This window comes from Malaclemys terrapin, chromosome 12 (assembly GCF_027887155.1).
Source record: "Malaclemys terrapin pileata isolate rMalTer1 chromosome 12, rMalTer1.hap1, whole genome shotgun sequence".
NCBI lineage: Eukaryota > Metazoa > Chordata > Testudines > Emydidae > Malaclemys > Malaclemys terrapin.
This window is the reverse complement of record NC_071516.1, coordinates 31,188,944-31,205,612: the sequence shown is the minus strand read 5'-3', so window position 1 is coordinate 31,205,612 and position 16,669 is coordinate 31,188,944. Positions and strand designations below refer to the sequence as shown.

General features: G+C 47.1%; 1 protein-coding gene across 7 annotated transcripts in view; it reads left to right on the top strand.

The window, feature by feature from the left end:
* CHD6 (chromodomain helicase DNA binding protein 6) overlaps nucleotides 1–16,098 on the top strand; it is a 199,280-nt gene extending 183,182 nt beyond the window's left edge. For 6 of the 7 annotated variants that reach the window (XM_054045371.1, XM_054045374.1, XM_054045373.1 and 3 more), the window contains 3 exons: nucleotides 682–801; nucleotides 10,324–10,428; nucleotides 12,583–16,098. In XM_054045371.1, coding sequence (XP_053901346.1) covers nucleotides 682–801; nucleotides 10,324–10,428; nucleotides 12,583–13,476 — 1,119 coding nt within the window. In that variant the 3' untranslated portion in view covers nucleotides 13,477–16,098. The remainder of the gene's footprint in view (nucleotides 1–681; nucleotides 802–10,323; nucleotides 10,429–12,582) is intronic. The other variant, XM_054045372.1, reaches the window with a different exon arrangement.
* Nucleotides 16,099–16,669: the final 571 nt, after the last annotated feature.

Below are 16,669 nucleotides of genomic sequence, written 5' to 3'. Positions count from 1 at the left end.
AAGGGACTTTACGACAGTCACTCAGGAAGTTGGGGCAGAGTCCGACTAGAATCCTGGAATCTTGACTCCCAGTCCTATGCACTAACCATGGGTCCACACTCGCTCCCCTAGACTTGCACTCTGAGAGTAGGAGATCAGGGTTAGGGTTTGTATCTGGAGTACGTCTGGTAGGACAAGCATGACTATTAATTACTCGTATTACAATAGTGGTGAGGTGTCCTAGTTTTGGACCAAGCACAGAACCAAAAGAAGGTCCGTGGTCCAAAGAGCTTCCAATCTAAGGATAAGTAAGACAAGAGACACCAGCTGGTCACAGCCAGATGGCCAGGCATGTGAGATGCTGCCACACTGTGGCACATACTGCTGTGCTCTTCCTTTCTGAATTATGGCTGGGACTTTTTAAGGAGATCCAGCATAGTCTCTCTGCTGTGAATTTAGTAACAAGCAGCAATTCTAGGTGTGCAGAGACATCAGTCAGAGATGGAGTAGTTAGTCTAGGCTGAGGCACAGCAAAAGTATCTTCAGACCTATCAAAATAGATTTGCCCTCATCCAAAAAGCAGAGCTGTGCAGTGGGGCCTGCACAGATGCCCCTCCCTCACACCATCAGCTTGGCTTGGCCATTTTCCCTCCAAGTTTCTAGCCACCCATTCTCATTAATGCTCTCTTATTTGCCTTCTAGAGTTTTTCAGACAAGCCCAAGCAGAGGAGGCAGCGATGCAAGGACCCCAGCAAACTGGACATAAACTCACTCACGGGAGAGGAGCGGGTACCTGTGGTCCATAAGGGTACAGGACGGAGGGTAAGCAAAGACATTTGCTGTGCTTGGTCCTTGGTCTGCATAGAAATAGTTAGCAGAGACCCAGCTGTCCCACCTGGATTTTAAATCCTGAGAAGTAGGTAGGATGATAACCAAAGTCTGTAATACACACATGGATCTGTACCACTCTCAGAGCCACAAGTGTGCCGGGGGGATACCAACCTACTGACAATAATTAACTGACTTAGCAGAGTAGATATAGACTGTTCTTTGAGTGCTTCCTCATGTCTATTCTAGTATAGGTGTGTGTGCGTCGCGTGCACTGTCGCTGGAAGACTTTTTCCCCCGCTGACGAAGTGGGTATTCACCCACGAAAGCTTATGCTCCAATACATCTGTTAGTCTATAAGGTGCCACAGGACTCTTTGTTGCTTTATGCCAATAAGTGACCCCCATGACAGCTGTTTGAAATACCTGGGAGGGGCACATCCAAGGAAAGTGCTGGATTTGTAGGAATTTCAAACCAAGAACAAAAAAGAGAAACAATCCATTGAAATTCCTCCTCTTGGAGGGGGCATTTTGCCCCGCTTCGGAGCTGCAGCCTGACCTAGCACCAAGCACTTCCTTGACCAGGAGTGTCCTGGCATCCATTAGGGAAACCCAGCATGGACCAGGCTCCCTGGTGCTGACCTCCTCCCAGCACGCTTCTTTGGCACCCAAGAGGTTGGCACCAACAGCACGACACTGTTCTCCGTCACCAGTGCCAAAGAAGAGGACAGAAAAGTTGGAATGGGTGGCGTTCCCCTGTGAGAAAGACCATAGAGTGAGATCTGTGGGGGGCCACTCTCAATCAGTTGCAATCCAACCAACTCTGTTGACTCCGGCCCAGGGGAGGAACCCGTGGAGTCGAGTACCAATGGACTCCTCACAAAGGATAAGCCAAGAAGGGGACACGACCCTGGCAGCACCATCGACGCCAGAGGCATATGAGGCAGCGTGGAACCTTCTAACTCTCCCAGCACTGCCATCCCTCCCAAGCTGAGGTCCGCAAGGGACAATGCAGGCACCGCAAGGCCCAGTTCCAAGAGAGCAAGCACCAGTCCTGGGCAAGCCTGCAATGATGGTGAGGCACCGCCCTCTCTCCCACTCATCATCAAGAGACTCGACACCACAGACACGCTCGCCACAGTGACACTGCACCTTGCCCCAACACCAGTCACAGTCTCGGTGCCGCTCCAAATCACAGCACCACTTTCCGTTGCAGCACCATTCTCTACCATGATGCTGCTCTGCATCATGGTACAGTTATTCGGCGCCAAGGAGCAAGGCACCGCCCTGGTCGCCTAGGGAATGGGTCCTTGAGCTCCGAATTGCAGGCAGAGTCGTACGCCTGACGAAGGAGCAGACTCTGGGCGGACCATAGATGCCCAGCTGACATGGCCCAGGGACCTGCTCCGCCAGCATGGGCCCCTGGACAAATGGCAGATGCCACCTCAGTGGCCGATGTTGACCCCTTGGCTGCACATGGTTCAGGGCTCCCACAGGGGACACTCACTCTCGGCACCCTCTGAGATGAGGGTGCTCCCTCCATCCTTGTCGGAAAGGGGTTCCATTCCCGGCGCAGAAGTTCAGGACTTTCAGATCACACCTGCGGGAGACCCGTCAGCACTGGATGACATACAAGGCCCGGTGGCAGTCCAAGCCTCTTCGTCATCCTTCCCTGACGAGGAAATGGCAGATATAGCCATAGCCCCAATGCAGGATGACTACAACGCCCACAGGAGCTCCTGCATCAGATGGCTCAGAATCTCAACCTCCAAGTGGAGGAGATTGCGGAATCAGCTCCGGCCTTGGTAGACATTCTGACTCCCTCGGGTCCGGCGAGAGTAGCCTTGCCCCTGAATGAAGCCATCCTACAGCCTATAAGGGCATTGTGGCAGACTCTGGCCTCTCTCCAGCCCATGGCTAAATGGGTGAAGAGGAAGTATTTCGTCCCCCATAATGGCTGTGAATATTTGCACACCCACTCCTCGGTGGGCTCCCTGGTTGTTGTTGCGGCCAACGAGAGGGAAAGGCAAGGACAGCAGGGACTATTGCCCAAGGCAAAAGAGGCCAGGAAACTGGACCTCTTAGGGAGAAAAGTTTACTCCGTAGAAGGTCTTCGGTTAAGGATTGCAAATCACCAGGCCCTATTTAATCAGTATGAGTTTAATTCCTGGTCAGCCATGCAGGAATTCCAAGAGCTCCTGCCATCGGATTCTAGGTCAGAGTTTGCGGCCATGGCAGAAAAAGGCAAGGCCATAGCCAAGGCATCCCTCCAGGCAGCCTTGGATGCCGCGGACGTAGCAACCCAAGCAATGGTCACAGGGAGTGCTGAGGCGAAGCTCCTGGCTTCAGTCGTCTGGCCTACCTTATGAGGGTAGGGATGGTGTCCCTAGCCTCTGTTTGCCAGAAGCTGGGAATGGACGACAGGGGATGGATCACTTGGTGATTACCTGTTCTGTTCATTCCATCTAGGGCCCCTGGCATTGGCCACTGTCAGAAGACAGGATACTGGGCTAGATGGACCTTTAGGCTGACTCAGTATGGCTGTTTTTATGTTCTTATGATCTCCCGTTCAAGGGACAGTCCCTCTTCTCAGAACAAATAGCTTCATAGCCTAAAAGAGTCGAGGGTGACCCTGAAGTCATTGGGCCTCCACACTCTGCCCCATCCCAGAAGCATCGTAAGCCTCAGTCCATGGGCCATTTTTACCTGCCACATCACCAGCAGAGGCAAGACTTCGGATGAAAGAGGAGTAAGGGGCTCTGGAAAAGAGAGGCCCTTCACTCCTCATCAGCCTCGACATCTGCGCCCACAAAACAACTGTCGGGCAATAAACAAAACTTTTGAGGATTCACCCGAGGACGGTGCACCAGTTCAGAACCTGAATCTTACCCCTATGTTTGTTGACCATTTGTCCCATTTTACTGGGCACGGGCCAACATCACATCCAACTGATGGGTGCTCTGCACGGCAGAAGTGGGATATACCATGCAGTTTATTTCTTTCCCTCCTTCCCACCTCTCCTCCCCATCCCTTTTTAAGGACCCTTCTCACGAAAATCTTCTGGCCGAGGATATGCAGTCACTCTTAAGGGCGGGGGCAGTGGGGGAGGTTCCCATGGAGCTAAGAGGCAAGGGGTTTTACTCCCACTACTTCCTGATCCCAAAATCCAATGGGGTTCTCAGGCCTTTCCTAGACCTCAGGAACCTAAAAAAGTTCTTGAAGAAGCTGAAGTTCCACATGGTCTCTCTGGCCTTGATTATTCCTTCCCTAAATCCAGGGGACTGGTATGCCACCCTCGACTTGAAAGACACATACTTTCATATTGCTATCTTGCGAGACCACAGAAAATATCTTTGATTCGTGGTAAATCAGAACCACTATCAGTTCACAGTGCTGCCTTTCGGCCTGTCGGCAACTCCAAAAGTATTTACGAAATGTCTGGCTTCCCTCGGGAGACGAGGGGTGCAGGTCTACCCATACTTAGACGACTGGCTGGTCAGGGGCTGGTCCAGAGTACTTGTGGAACAATGCGTGGGCCTCGTACTGTTCACTTTCAGGAACCTGGGATTCCTGGTCAACGAACACAAGTCTAACTGCCCGTCAAGAGGATAGAATATATAGGAGCAATTCTTGATGGAAATCAGGTGAGGGCCTTCCTGCTGGAGAACCATTTCAGGGCCATTGTAGCTCTTATACAAAGCCTGAAAGCATGCCCCGCCACAATGGCAAGGAGTTGTTGGAAGCTCCTGGGGCACATGGCCTCTTGCACTGTGCAGCATACACATTTCAGACTGCGCCCTCTCCAACTGTGGCTGGTATCAGTGTACATATCAGGTTGTCACCCACTAGACAGAGTGGTCTCACTTCCACCAGCGATACTCAAAGCCCTTCAGTAGTGGCTGAAGCGAGACACAGTGTGTACCAGCGTTCCCTTCACAAGGCCCACACCTTCGATGGAGCTACTCACAGATGCCTCGGACATGGGGCTTCCTCCCACAGCCCTCATCCACAAAGTTCTGCTCAAGATCAGAAAGGACAAGGCTCACATGATTATCATAGCGCCAGCATGGAGGCAACATTGGTTCAACACATTGCTGGACCTCTCAATAGACACACCAGTCAGCCTTCCAATGTGGCCAGATCTGATCTCCCAGGAGCACGGCCACATGCTCCATCCGAATCTAGAGTCCCTGCACCTGAGGGCTTGGAACCTTCGTGGCTGAGTGAGATGGAACAGTACTGCTCGGCGCCAGTACAAGTCATCCTTATAGGTAGTAGAAAGCAGTCAACCAGAATGGCCTACCTAGCAAAGTGGAAAAGGTTCTCACTGTGGTCACTTCAGAAAGGGGTCTCCCCCATGGAGACCACGCTGACCTTTATCCTGGATTACCTGCTTTACCTGAAGAAATAAGGTCTTGCAGTATCTTCCATCAAAATCCACTTAGCTACAATCTCGGCGTTCCACCCATCGGTGAATGGCAGATCAGTTTTCTTCAACCCGATTTATGCTCAGTTCCTTAAGGGTTTAGATCGCCTGTATCCACAGGTGCACCAGCTTCTGGCCCCCTGGGATCTCAACCTGGTGTTGGCAGGCCCCCATTTGAGCCATTGGCAACGTGTCCCTTGATTTACTTATCCTGGAAGACTGCCTTCCTGGTGTCCATCACCTCAGCCAAGAGGGTTTCAGAGATCCGGGCACTCACCGCCTAACCTCCGTACATGGTCTTCTTCAAGGACAAAGTTAGGCTTCGCCCATACCCGTCCTTCCTTCCGAAGGTGGTCTCCCATTCCCACAGTAGTCAGGACATCTTTCTCCCAGTCTTCTATCCCAAGCCCTATAAAAATAGACAGGAGCAGAAGCTGCACTCTGGATGTTATATGTGCCCTGGCTTTTTACATAAAAAGGACCAAACCCTTTTGGAAGTCCACCCAACTTTTCATTGCTGTCACAGAAAGGATGAAGGGGAACCTAGTCTCGGGAGGGATAGCTCAGTGGTTTGAGGATTGGCCTGCTAAACCCAGGGTTGTGAGTTCAATCCTTGAGGGAGCCATTAAGGGATCAGGGGGGGGGGGAACTGTCAGGGTCAGTACTTGGTCCTGCTAGTGAAGGCAGGGGACTGGACTTGATGACCTTTCGAGGTCCCTTCCAGTTCTATGAGATTATAACATCCTGCATCTGCAAGTACTATGACCTGATGAAGGTGGCTCCCTGTAACAGAGCCTCCTTGGTCCTGCTTCTGTCTCAGTCGACAAACTAAGTAGAGACTCTCATGCTGGTCCAACACCTTGTGCAGTTTATTTATAAAGAAGGCCCACCACCTTCACAACATACATAGCACCTTTAACAAGCAGGGGAGAGCATGCTTTCTCTCCCTCTTACTGCCTGCTTCCCCCCTTTTTACTTCCTTCCTGTGCTTATTTGTGGGCTCTGGCTAATGGCTTAATTAGCCTTTCTGCCCTGCCCCACCCACGAATTAGGCACTGCTCTATTTAGTCAGCTCCAATCTGCTATGCCTGATTGGACCTGCTGTGAACAGAGTGCTGACTCAAGCTTTCATACCTAGCACTCTGTCACACACCTTCCCCCCCTTATCTAACCACAAGGTTCTTCTTTCCCTGTGTTCTGCCTCCCTTACCTGAGGGGCCACCCTCTCTATCTCCAGGGCAATCATCTGGGTTTCCCTTGTGGGGTTTGTTCATCCCCCACCCACAGACCTCTCACCATGTGGGGGCAAATACCCCCCATAGCTCTATAGCAGCCCATTGGTCTTCACACTAGGGGCATCCCGGGGGGTTACTCCTCTCATTCTCTCTCTTTGCATCTGGCAGGGGATCAAGGTTACTCCCCTCATCCCCTGGATCACCCAGGGCACCAGGTTCCCTCAAGTCTCCAAACTTTGCCTGGGTTTCTTCTCTTGGGGGTTCTGTCACAGGGAGCTCCATTGACCCCGTGACCTCTACTAAGGAGTTTGGGCTGTCTGTCCCCCCGTACCTCCTTCCTTACTTCCCTGGGGATATCTCGTCTCCAGATTCAGGCTTTGTTGTCTAGGGGTTGCTCCTGCTTCTTTTTTGGGGTTCTTCCTCTCCCTCCCTCCCCCGGTTCTCCTTTTGCTAACGTGGGATTCCTCCCACCACCTCGGTTCCCAATGGGGAAGGGACTCTAATCCGTGCCCAAGACAACCGGATAAGGCAGTCCCTCCATTACCCCAACTTGTTTCCACCAAAATCTTCCCGGGACCTACAAGGGCACCTGGGCTATGGGGCAATTCCTCTTATCCCCATGGACACACTCTGTGTCCATAGTTGCTCCTGGAATTATCCAGTGAGGCTTCACCAGCTCCCTCTGGACAAGAAAGCTGGGGCCATATCCACAAGGCCCTTCTGGAGTTTCCTTCAGAAATGGTGAACAGTTTTTGCCCTTTTTTCTTTCCTCCCGCCCTGGCCCAGCCACAAAAGTTGGCAAAATCCATGTACAGGCAGGCCCCTTTCATCTGTCCAGATTGTCCACATTGCGAATAATGGGTCGAGTCCCAGCTGGAACTCCGGGGTTCTTCCTGTCCATGCCCCTTCCTGCTGTGGGTTCTTCAGTCTTTCTCCCCAGCTCTGGATCCTTATATGGTTGCCCATCTTTCCAGGGAAAGTCTGCCTCTGCAAACTCCTCTGTCAGTTTCATGGCAGCATCCACGGTGCTCAGTGGATGTTGCCTCACCCACACTCATATGTACTCGGGGAGGCCCTGAAGGAACTGTTCTAATACCAGAGCGTCCATTATTTCCACCAACCTTGCTGATCTGAACTTTTGGCAGTACTTCCCAGTAGACAGCCACTCCCGATCCAGGATGGCTGCCCTCACTGTCTCATATTTTTTGGCCTGTTCCTCATTCGGCCATATAGGCCGCTTGGACTTCTCCTGACAGTTAGGGCGCGAACCGCAGGGCCCAACTTGCTCTAGCCCAACCTGCACTGACAGCTACCCTCCTCTCTCAAAAGTGTCCAGGAATGCGTCTGGGTCATCTGCAGGGCCCATTTTACATAGTCCAAGGTTCTGTGTTCGGGCAACATCTCCCACTGGGGAAATTACCACCTTCTGTAGGAGCTGCTGCTGGAAGCTGGCTTATTCTCTTATGAAGTCCTGCAGGCTTTTCTGCTGCTCTGCCTGCCAGGCAAGCAAAGCCTTCTCTCCATGTGGTGGGATTGTTGAAAACCTTGTTGGGCCTTCTGCATCTCCTTTTGTTGTTTTACCAGCCATTGCAGGGTCTCCTCCTTTGCCCAGGCCACCAAACCCTTGCGCTGGCTCAAATCCCAGACAAGGCCCCATGTGTAACAGGGCCTCCTTGGTCCTGTTTCTGTCTCAGTTGACAAACTACTCAGAGACCCTTGTGCTGGTCCAACACCTCGTGCTGTTTATCTCTCTCTTTTACTGCCTGCTTCCCACCTTTTTACTTCCTTCCTGTGCCTATTTGTGGGCTCTGACTAATGGCTTAATAAGCTTTTCTGCCCTGCTCCACCCCACCCACAAATTAGGCAGAGCTCTGCTTAGTCAGCTCCAATCTGCTTTGCCTGATAGGAGCTGCTGTGAACAGAGTGCTGACTCAGGCTTTCATACCTAGCACTCTGTCACATTTCCCCACACTTAACACACTCCATGAGATCACAGGCCTCATCAGCGGAATTCCTGGCTCATGTCCGAGTCGTAGATATCTACAAAGCAGCGACCTGGTCTTCCATCCACTACACACTGCACCATCACTCAATAGGCAAGAAGCGATGCAGCCTTCAGTACTGCAGTCCTCCAGTCCATGTCTTGCAGAAACTCCAATCCCACCACCTGACTGATTGCTTGGGAATCACCTATATTGTAACGGACATGAGCAAGCACTCAGAGAAGAAAAGACAGTTACTAACCTTTCCATAACTGTTCTTCAAGATGTGTTGCTCATGTCTATTCAACAGCCCATCCTCCTGCCCTTCTGTCAGATTTACTGGCAAGAAGGAACTGAGGAGGAAGCAGGTTGGTAGGTACCTATATACTGTGCCATGAAGGCACCACTCCAGGGGGCACCAGAGTCGACCTGACAGATACCACTAGGGGAAAAAAAGTCTATATTGGAATGGACATGAGCAACATTTCTCGAAGAACAATGGTTACAGAAAGGTTAGTAACCATCTTTTCTAGATACACACACTCACCAAGGCACATGGGTCTCACAACAGGAAAGCAATTCAGCATTCAGCTTAAAGCTTCAGGATCAAAGTAATGCCTGCTGTTGGCTGCAGGGGCTAATTTGATCCTTACCTGTCAATTTCCTGGGGTTATTTCAAAAACTGTAATTTTTTTATGTGGTGCAAATGTCTTTGTTTTGTCCCTGATTGAGAAGTGCAGGAACAGCATGTAAATCCTCTTCCAAGTCCTGGGCAGAGCCATGCTGCGTGCAAGCAGTGGGCAGGTTCTCAAGCGCGTTCTCTCACTTGTTGCAAAAATGTTGAGAAATAGCACAAAATCTGAGTCAAGATCATGTTTTTTTCTCTGCAGTACAAACCCCAGTGTGTCAGGAGAAGGCGAGTCTCAGGCAGCTGAGTTCTTGTATCTTCTCCTTACAGTGAGGAAGGACTTTAACTTGCCCTCAAAATTCCATTTAAAACAAACCCCTGTGATTGGGGCAGGTGACTTTAAAAATAATCATTTAATTAAAAATCAAACAAACTGGTGAGTTAGAAAGACATTGGCTCAGCTCCCCTTGTGCTTCCCTGTGCTGCAGCAGCGAGACTACCATCAAACAGAGCTGGTGAGTTTCAGGCCAGCTCCTGAGCATCCCCCTCACAAAAGCCACTATCACCACAACTTGTCCTCTCATTGGCAGGCTTAGCAGGGAAGTCAGAGATGGAACAGGCCCTCAAGACTGAACTTCCCTCTCTCCACAGGTCAGGGCTGAGCCACAGTGGCTGGGAGCAGCACAGAGGAAGCTTGCAGTCAGCACCAATACAGACATTCACTGCACTGGCCACTACAAACACAGAGTCAGACGGGCCCTGCCCCAAAGAGCTGACAGTCCAGATAAATAGAAGAAGCAAATGCTCTTATCCCTGTTTGCAAGATGGGGGACAAAGACACAGAGAAAAAGTGACTTGTGCCAGGTCTCAGTGAGTCACTGGCAGAGGAGCACTGGCTTCTGTTCCTGGCTGAGTGCTAGTACAGAGCCTTCGGCATGAGATCCTTCCTCCCAGTGACAAAATTCTCAGTGATGTAGACGGGAGTAGGCCCAGGCTGTGCACTTCACTGCACACCACGCACTGTCTGCAGGTGAAACTTGGGTTGCTGATGCCACAAAACTCCAGGCTGTTTGGTTTTAAGAAATGATCACAGCTGTCGAGTGTTGGGGAGCAGTGGTAATGCCCCCAAACAGGGAGGCCAGCTGCACTTCACCTATGTGTACTCCTAGAAGGTTAATCATATTTCTTATGTAACTTTGCATAACTCTTTCTGGAACAGAGGTCATCCTTTTACTGTGTTTTATAGTTAGGGGGAGCCATGGCACCAGCATTGAAGGAATTGCCAAGGTGGCTTGATGCAAACTTGGAGTATGCTGTTGCAGCAGACTGGGCTGACATTGTTAAGCTTTCAGTAAGTTAGAGCTTTTGGAGAAATCTGTATCATGTCATCTTTTCTTTCTCCTCCCCATCCCCACCCCCTTTTTTCCGAGGAGGGTCCCTGAATTGGAAGGCAGGGCCTCAGTTACACACATGGGAGGGAATATCTACAGGACCAACTCTGCCTGGTGTGGCCAAGTGACAACTCAGGGAGGAGCTTAGCACCCTGCAGATTGGTGATGGGTGGATAGGAAAAGTGGAAGAGGAAATATTTAGCAGTGATGGGAACGGGAGGAGGCAAGTTTAGGCTAAATATCAAGAAAATCTACTTGACAGAGAGATTTAAAACTTGGGATGTTTAGAAATGACTAGACAAGGCACTAGAGATGTTGTAGAGGGAACACTCGTGCATGGGACTGTACTGGGACGGGAAACGGACAAAATGTGACCAAATGGGTCAGATTTTCAAAGTGGCCTCAGCTCAGCGTCTGTATCGACTCCTGCAAATCCCACATTTGCTAAGGAACATGCAAGTCTCATGACCTAACAGGCCTTATGTGCAGGGAGGCACTTTTCAAAATTTGCCCCACTATTTTTTCTGTTCCTAATCTCTGAGTCACTGCCCCAGTGAGCAACAAACTGCCATGGGTGGGAGCTCTTACTTCTCTTGGACAGGGATCGCAAGGAGATTCAGCTGGTGTTTGGGTGGGGTTACTCCATTTTCATGTGGCCCCATTCTCTCCCCCCCCCCCCTTCTTGGTTGTGGAGTTGTGTGTGGCACTCATGCTGGGTTGGGAGGTGGGAGGAGAGCATGGGCAGTTTGAAGGTTTATGCTGCTCTACAATTGGCACTAGAGAGTGACAGACTGACCCATTCCCTCAAGAAACAAAGAGCAGCCAGGCAAGGATGGTGCCAGCTCCACCAGCCCAGAGAGCAAGCCTCCAGTGCAACGTCTATCTCACACTGAGTCATTAGGCTTCCTTCAGGGGCTGGGTTTGGCATTTATTGTATACATTTTCAAGAGACAACCTCCACTTGTGCCCACACTTTGCTGATGCCAAGGCCTTCATGCCTGCTAACTGTTGTGTGCATCCTTTCAATTAGCTTAACACTTGCATGTCTGTTAGCATCTGCACTTCCCACAAGCAAGCGTTAGCATGGGGCGATGTTTGCACCTCCCAAGTCCAGGCACACACATGTGCGCACACAGTTTGCCACAAGCACAGGTGGAGGCTGAGTAGAAAATTTACCCTTTTATGTGCAGTAGTTGTTCCATGTGAACCTCCAGCATATTTTGATCCAGCCTGCAGGACACGTGCAGTGCATGGAGCTCCTACCCTTTTCAGGTCTAAATGCAAAATGTTTCCATTTAAATATGCATCATTTGCAACCTATTTGCTATCCTGAAACCCCAAGAATTAAATGTAAGAGGAAAGATACTAAAATGTTTGTGCTAAGAATGCTGGATAACCGGTTTTAATTCTATTCTGTAGATGCTCCTAGGTTATTTTGCAATTTAAACAAACAGTCACACCAGTCTGTGTGTGTAGGTTAGCCCTATGTCTGGGGGTCCAGAAGACCCTTATTGTTTAATATCTATACAAAACGGTTTGAGCCATACATTAAAGCTCTAAGTAATGGGTGAGCTCCAGAAAATAAGCACACACTGTTTGCATGTGCATTTTTTGCAGCTTTGCTGTTGTGCAGGGCTTTGAAAATTTGGCCCTTAAAGTCTAAAAAATAATGTTTTTCACCTGGTGATGCAGCCAGAATTCGAGCTGGGATGGGAACTGATTTAGCGTCACTGACTCTGGGCTGCCCCTGTGCTTTTGATGTCATTAAAGATGTCAGTTCTCAGCAACAGAACTTACCCACCCAGGAAGCTCAGGAAAAGCAGAAATTGTACTGTCTAGACAGAGCAAAAAGTGCTTTCTCCTCTCCTCCCTGTGAGCTTTTGGACTTCTCTGCAGCATCATGCCAGGGGCAGGGCGGGAGGTGTTTTGCACTGACAGCATCCCTTTGGTGAAAGTTCTCTGTCCCTCTCAAATCCCATCTTCAGAACCATACCAACAGGGGCTTGTGTGTTGCTACCTTTGGGAACACAGATGTAAGCACATGACAACAAGCTGATTTTTCTTTGGGGCTACAATAACCTTTGGGCTTTTTCTGTTTTGTTTGTCACTTTCAGGGATTCCTCCCAGAAAGCAAGTTCAATCGTATCCTAACTGAGCCTGTGCTCCGAGACACCGGGCCCCGTCGAAGAGGGAGGAGGCCAAGAAGCGAACTTATTAAAGCCCCTGGTGTTGTATCGGATTCTTCTTCTGGAATGGGACCGTTATTCATGAATGGACTTATTGCTGGAATGGATCTAGTGGGACTTCAGAACATGAGAAACATGCAAGGCATCCCTTTAACTGGGCTGGTTGGGTTTCCTGCTGGATTTGCAGCAGTGCCTGCTGGTGAGGATGTCAAAAGCACCCTAAGTATGTTGCCTATGATGCTACCAGGCATGGCTACTGTACCGCAGATGTTTGGTGTTGGAGGACTTCTCAACCCACCAATGACAACTACTTGTACTTCAACTGCTCCAGCTTCATTAACAAGCACAACTAAAAGTGGTACATCAAATATAGAAAAAGCTACTGAGGACAAACAAAGTAGCCAGGCTGTGAAAAATGAACCTCTGTCTGAAGACAAACCTGGTCCTAGTTCATTTTCTGATCAGACAGAATCTGCAATAACTACCAGTAGTCCTGTAGCTTTTAATCCATTTCTTATCCCAGGAATGTCCCCTGGACTGCTCTATCCATCTATGTTTCTTTCCCCTGGTATTGGCATGACATTGCCAGGCATACAACAAACCAGACACTCTGAGGCAACAAATCTAGAAAGCCAGAAGCGGAAGAGAAAGAAAGCTAAAGGGGAACCAACAAATCCAGAACCAGAAACTGTCTCACTGTCTGAAAAAGAAGCTGCAAACAGTCAAAACTGTACAGAGCAAACCCAATCTTTGTCATCAGAGAAAGAACATGACCTACAAGTGGAAGAGAAGGAGTTAAAAGAAATTAACAATACCAATTAGAATTTTTGTTTCATTAAGAAAAAAGATTGTGGCTTGTAAGTTTCTTATCCCATAAATATTTGTTACTTACCCTCCTGCCCCCTCTTCACCTTCATAAAACCTGTGTTTCCATGAGTAATATTATCTACCTAATTCCCTGTAAGAAAACTATGGTGACATATTATATGTTAATAGTTGCAGGGTCTTGCCACTTTATTAGATAAACAGTGTTGTCTAGTTAGTATGGGAGGCACAGAATTCTTCTTCTTCTGTTATCCAGTTGTTCATCCCAACCAACAATAGTAAATCCAGCACTTGGTCACCCCCAAAATTGCTCATTTATCTGGGGAAAAAGAAAAAAGCAGAACCGGAGCAAAAGAAAGTACTTTCATCTCTTGATCTCAAAGCAGACAAGGATATTCCTTTTTACAGTGACACTGAATGAATAAAACTGTATTTTGGGGTAAAAAGCACAGCTATAGTAAGTGCTAATGTGTATTTTTGATTTAAAGTATTTCCCTATTTTATCATGGTTACTAGAATAGTAGTATAGACAGAAGTATATAACTAATGATTGAAAATGCATATATTAATTTCTTTTTAAAAAAGCATAACTGGTAGTGATATAATTTCCCCCCCTTTCACTCCTCGGAGTTTTGGAGACAAACTGCAGTAAGTGAAAAGATTATGTAGACTTTATTTTATATTTTTTTTTAAACCAAAGTTTTTTTTTTTATGTTTAGTGGACTTTCAGTTGCCCTTTCCTTGTTAGTTACAAGAACTTTTCCAGCTTGTGCTGAAAAGGTTTTGCACATCTGCATGTCTTTCATTGAGGTTCTTGTACCTAAAGCTACCAGTTACTTCACCGGTCTGCTAGTATTCAGTTCTCATCTATGGCATCAGAAGTCCTGTAAAGAGTTGTTTTTCCAACAATGAACAGGCCACTCATATAATGCTCTTATATGAATACTGAGGCTTTTGAGTTTTTAATTTTTTTTTACAGTTCTCCTCCTCCCCCCATAAGTGACATATTTTCTGAAAACAAAACAAAATAAACAGACAGAAAGCTGTTGGGCTGGCTTTACAATTGTGAGTCCTTTGAGAAGGATTGTTGAGGTTTTCAAAGCTTGTGTTCATCTTCCTTTTCTAGGGTTAGACTGTGAAGAGATTATTTTTGCTTCTTCTTTCCATTCCTCTTTGTTCTATTTGCTGTTGAACAGTGTTTCCCAGCAGTCCCGTTGGCAAATAATTCTACAGTATGCATTTTAAATTAACGGGTTTTTAATGTGATCAGTCCCCCAAACTCTGTGTCTTGAGACACTTCCACAGGTAAACTCCATGTCGTCCTCTCTCCTCACTGCTCCTGTTTAGTTTTTCTTTCACTTGGGCTTGTTCTTATTTGCAGCTCATGGTTTGAGACTTGAAATAAACACTTAGTGGTGCAGCAGTGAAATGGCAGACTGTTTGAGGGAGCTGAAGTGTGCTAGTAATCAGTTTTGCATTTGATTGTCACCATTTACTGTATTTTTTACTTATTTTCTGTTACAGTTTTCCTAATTTATCAGATGGTCCAAATGTTTTGACATAACTATTTCAGTTTGCATTATTTATTTATGATGCTTTTTGTCACTGTCTTTTATACATTTGGGATTATAAATTATGTACATGTTACAATTAGCATCTCAAAGAAGTCTGTTACCCATGACCTAAAAAATTATATTTTCAAGGAATTTATTCCCACTTTATTGAATTGGATGTGATTTTTAAAAAAATTATGTAACTGATCATAATACAAAAGTCAGATCATTAAATGTGTTCTATTTAATAACACCCTTGTAGCATAGATACTGTATCATTATCGACAGATTTCTTAGAAATGCTGCTATCTCTATTTAACTAACAGTTTGTTCAGTTTTGCCTCCAGTGGAAGCAGAAAGGGTTTTTTCAGCTGTTAAATCCAAAATCAATATAATTTATTTATGTAAAAAAATCACTTGATTGATATATTTTTGAACCTTTTAAGTACTAACTTTCTTTTTATTCAGTAGAACATGTACTTGCCCTAAATCCTTAAAATACAAATGCTATAAAACTTCATATATCTTCAAAGCCTTACTGTGAATGGGTATAGAAATCTCTGCAGAGTCCATTTCTTATATGGGATGGTTGTTTTTCCAGGGTTGCACTCATAAGGAACAGGGTTCAAAGTGAACTGTATTTAACTAGCCAGCATGTTCTTACTTATCAAACATGTATGTTAAGTCTCTGGGTGTTTAGGCTTCTCTTTGGCTGCTATTGTGTGACCCTTTTTGAAATCCGATAGAGAAACTCTGTGGATTATTTACATTGTAAGGCATAAGTGGCTTCTTATTACTTTCCATCATCATATCCTAGAACAAATACCCAGTTTTCACCACTTTCATGGACACTCACACAAACATACATTTTCCACCAAATGTGCTAACAAAATAAACTGTCTGTGCTCTTGAACATGGATAAAAAGAAAAAGATTTAAAAGTCAAATTTTTATTTTTTTAATTTAGTGACTAGATGATGCTTATCTTTCAAACTTGGCAGAGCCTTGCCACAGATGTATATAATTTTTTCAGCAAATATATGTGAATGTTTGATTCACTTGACTCAGTGCTAAACGTTACTTGCTTTTTTTCTCAGCATGAACAATATCCATGGTTGTTATATACAGCACACCCTCTTTGTCAGATCATCCTTCATGTGCTTACTGTGGGGGGGGGGAGGGGTTGACTAATTGCTGTTGATTCAGACTTTTCAAGAAAATTAGCTAGTTTACCAACTACGTCCTCAGCTGTGTCAGTGAGTGTTTCCTGCTTCTTCTTAAATTTTGCACACATTAACCTGCCATGCTGCTTGAACAACTAGTGCAATGGAGCAGCCCAAGTTACATAGCAGGCTTAAATGCACCCAGCTGAATGGCAGACAGGCAGTTGGTGGTACACAGAGTCTCTACACTGAGGTGCTTCATTAAGATAATCAGTGGGAGCCAAGAGAACTGTTCATAAAATCCAAAGAACCAGTAATAAATCCTTTGCACTTGCACAGCACCACCTTTCCGCAGAAGAGGAGCAGTGTTAATAGGAGAAACTAGAGATCTTAAGTGTCTCCATTTAAACTTTGTACCATGTCTGCTTCCACAGCCATGTTAGTAGGTGGCAAATAAATGCTTGTAATGAATCAA